This window comes from Limanda limanda, chromosome 14, assembly GCF_963576545.1.
Source record: "Limanda limanda chromosome 14, fLimLim1.1, whole genome shotgun sequence".
NCBI lineage: Eukaryota > Metazoa > Chordata > Actinopteri > Pleuronectiformes > Pleuronectidae > Limanda > Limanda limanda.
In genome coordinates this window covers 867,627-871,811 of record NC_083649.1, presented here as the reverse complement: position 1 = coordinate 871,811, position 4,185 = coordinate 867,627, and the positions used below count along the sequence as shown (strand labels likewise).

At 45.4% G+C, this 4,185-nt stretch overlaps 1 protein-coding gene across 1 annotated transcript; it reads right to left on the bottom strand.

Moving 5' to 3' along the window:
- Positions 1-3,001: 3,001 nt before the first annotated feature.
- On the bottom strand, positions 3,002-3,970 carry LOC133019710 (odorant receptor 131-2-like). The gene has a single exon (XM_061086269.1). The coding sequence runs from the start codon at positions 3,968-3,970 to the stop codon at positions 3,002-3,004; it is 969 nt and encodes a 322-aa protein (XP_060942252.1).
- Positions 3,971-4,185: the final 215 nt, after the last annotated feature.

Below are 4,185 nucleotides of genomic sequence, written 5' to 3'. Positions count from 1 at the left end.
TGGGAAGCACACTGACTTACATAGACACACACACTCACATACACATCTTTGTTTAGCTAGTACGTTTGTTAGTAATTTGTGTTTTTATACTTTATTATATTCATAATAAATGTTTGTCTTTCACAAATGTTCTTTCATTAATGATGCATAAGTGAATTTTGCCAACCTCTACACTGTCAGGTTGGATGTAGGATTGCGCCGAGGAAGGCTGCCGTGTCTCGAGCTCTCCCATAGCTCTGCTCTTTTTTTCTCTTTTTTCTATATTGTTGTTTTTTATTCTACTTTATAGAATACTACTTTACTACTTCTACTTTATTCTCCGGACCTGGAGCACCTCATGATCAGATGCCGGCCTTATTACATCACGCGGGAGTTTACATCGGTCGTCATAACAGCTGTGTACATCCCGCCACAAGCCGACACCAACCAGGCGCTGGACGAGCTGCATGCGGTTATCGACAGGACAGTGACATCACGGCCCGAGGTTGCGTTTATTGTGGCCGGGGATTTTAACAACGGCAAGATGAGGAAAGTCCTGACGAGATACTACCAGCACGTCAGCTGTCTGATGCGCGGCGCGAACACGCTGGACCATGTTTACACTCCCTTCTGGGGTGCGTATAAGGCCCTCCCCCGCCCCCATTCGGCAAATCAGATCACGTTTCAGTTCTGCTGCTGCCTTCCTATAGGCAGAAACTCAAGCGTGACAGACCGGTGACTCGGACCATTCAGCGGTGGTCCGACCAATCAGACTCGGCTCTTCAGGACTGCTTCAGCACGACGGAGTGGGGCGTGTTCCAGGATGATGACATCAACACGTACACGGACGCGGTCATCTGCTACATCAGCAAATGCATCGATGACGTGGTACCCAGGATGTCTGTACGAACATTTCCAAATCAGAAGCCCTGGATTAATGGTGACGTCCATGCTAAACTCAAAGCAAGGACCGTTGCCTACATCTCAGGGGATCTGGAGGAATACAAGAAGTCCAGGTACGCGCTCCGGAGTGCTATAAGCAGAGCTAAGAGACTGTACAGGGACAAAGTGGAGTCCCACTACAAGGGCTCCAACACCAGGAACATGTGGGCCGGACTGAGAACCATCACAGACTACAAAGCTAAGACCAGCAGTGCTGATGATGTGTCTGCATCTCTCCCAGAGGATCTGAACACTTTTTACGCTTTGAGAGCACCCCCCCGGCTGTGGTGATCGAAGAGGCCCAGGAGGACTGCTGCCCCCCCGTCATATCCAGGGCAGACGTGTGGAGATCTCTCAACGAGCAAGGCACCTGGACCTGATGGCATCCCCGGCCGAGCTCTCCAGGTGTGTCCAGATCAGCTGGCAGATGTGTTCACAGACATCTTCAACCTGTCCTTCCTCTCTGACTCTCTGGACCCTCTGCAGTTTGCCTACAGGTCAAATAGGTCGACTGCAGATGCCATCTCCCTACCCTCCACACTGCCCTCTCCCACCTGGACCAGAGGGACACATATGTGAGAATGCTGTTCATCGACTACAGTTCAGCATTCAACACCATCTTGCCCCTGAAGCTCGTCACCAAGCTCAGAGACCTTGGGCTCAACATCGCCCTCTGTGAGTGGATACTGAACTTTCTGACGGGCAGACCACAGGCGGTGCGGATCGGCAGCTCCACATCCTCCACCCTGACCCTCAACACCGGTGCCCCCCAGGGCTGTGTGCTCAGTCCTCTCCTGTCCTCCCTGTCACGCATGACTGCATGGCCACTGTTGTGCAATAGTAGTAGACATGACGTTGGCTAATTATTAATAATCATGAAATATGATTATTAAAATAATAAAAATGATTTATTGATAGGACCTCTACACCCAGCGGTGCAGGAGGAAGAGCAACCGGATTATTAAAGACCCCGTTCACCCCAGCCATAAACATTTCTGCCTTCTGCCGTCTGGCCGACGGTACCGCAGCATCCGGGCCGGCAGCACCAGGCTCAGAGACAGTTTCATCCCCCCGGCCATAAGACTTTTAAACTCCTCTAAACTGCAATAACTCCACCAAACCAGCACCCTGGCATATTTGCATATTTGCACCAGCACCGTGGCATATTTGCATTTGTACTCTTGCACACAATTGAACAATTGTTGTTCTATTTATCTCTTGAGCTGTATATATATATATATATATTTAGATATATACATTTTATTTTATTTTTTAAATTTTTGATATTCTATTTTATTCTATTTTATACTATTTCTATTTTATTTTTTTGGTTGTAATTATTGAGCATTGCTAGAAGAGAGCCTTTGACTTGAGCTTTTCATTGCCAGCGACTGCTTAATGTTTTTGTTGTGTATTTGATAATAAAAATCTTGAATCTTGAATCTTGAATCTTAAGTCACGAAAACCATAAACCTTCACTGTTCATTATATAATCTTTATAATCTTTAAGTAAATATTGAGATTTCTAAGTGAACTAGATCTAAATGAGACTGATCTTAATCAATAAATTGGCTATCTTTTCCCTTCCTTTGAATGGTGGTGCACCGAGTTAACTTTAACCAACTAAAGTTATGATTTCATAATATTTTAAATATGTTTATATTTTATTTTGAAAAACACATTTATTGAATGCCAAAAGGCACACCATTTTATGGTGTCACGTTTAAGGCATTATTGCACAGGACCACTTTTTAACATAACATATAATAACTGCTCCTCTGTGTAAGATGACAGGACATGACAAAGTGTGGACCCTGACAAATACTTTCTTTGTTGTCATTTCTGAAAGAACTTTAATGGAATAAAATGTGACTGAGGCACAGAAACGCATTTAGGACATAAATATGATATATATTTATATATATTTTATAATATTAACCTGTTTTGAGGACATTCAAATGTACATATTACAGTCAAACAGTCAAACAGCACTAAGTGTTACAACATAAAGTACAAGCTTGTTTTAGTCACTTTCTTTCTATCAGATTCAAAACACAGCGAAACAGTGAATAATGCGACTTCACGAGGCGGAGACCTTCGTGTTGGTCCGAAAGACTTTCAGTCGACAGCAGAGATAAAACATGAGAGCAGGTCTGATGGTCTGATCTCTGATGCCATAGATGAGAGAGCTCAGACATCTGGGGAAAATAAAAATGCAAACATAAAAAACATTTTGCAGGCGCACAAATACTAATCTTTTGAGACTTCTGGAAGCAGCTGCCAGGATTGGGTTGTAGACGGTGGAGGAGAGGCTGAGGCCCAGCTGCACCAGATGCAGCAGCAGGGTGTTACGAGCTTTACGAGCTGAAGCTTTGTCTGTAGACGCTGACCTGGCTGCCACCATCACACCGATGTAGGTGGATATGATCACTGCAGCTGCTGATACAAACACAAGACAAGTGTAAGCTCTATCATAATCATCAGACACGAGCCCGATCAACATTGCTATGTCCGAGCAAAAGTCTTTCATCTGCAGAGTGTCCAGGTCTTCAAAAGGGAAATCTAACATCAACAGAACGCGGACGAGGATGTTCAGTGAACTAATGGCCCAAACCACCATGATGGCCAGTGCTGTGTTTGTGATGGTGATGATGGTAGCGTGTCGCAGCGGCTGGCACACAGCTACATATCTCTCCAGAGACATCACCACCAGAGTGAGAGGGGAGACTTCATTTGTGAGTTTAGTGAGCATGACCAGAAAACCACACACAGGATACGACAGCCGTGTTCTACAGACAGCGATTATATACATTAACTGGCCAAGTGTCATCTGCATGGTGTCGGCCACCAGGAGGTTGAACAGGAGGATGTAACGAGAGGACTCACGAAACACTGCTTTGCTCCTCAGGGTGAACAACATGGTGACATTAATGAAGAGGAAGATGCAGCAGGGCACAGAGGTCACAGTGGAGAACAGCAGTCTCTCCAGTAAACCCTGATACTGAGCTCCAGCTGTGACATTGGTCAGAGAGAGATTTGCACTCAACATTTTAGTCCAGCATCACAGACATGAACCTGTTAAAGTCAATGAAGCAGTAACACAGGTTTCTTCTCGCTCGTATTCCCACAACAGTAAAGAGGGGCTGTCAGCGGAGACGCCTGGTCGTGGCTCCTCTGGTTTCCATGTGAGCAGAGCTTGTCTGCAGCGTCCTCCTGTCCTCACACTGTATATGAACCCTCACATCACGTGACACCAGACACTGG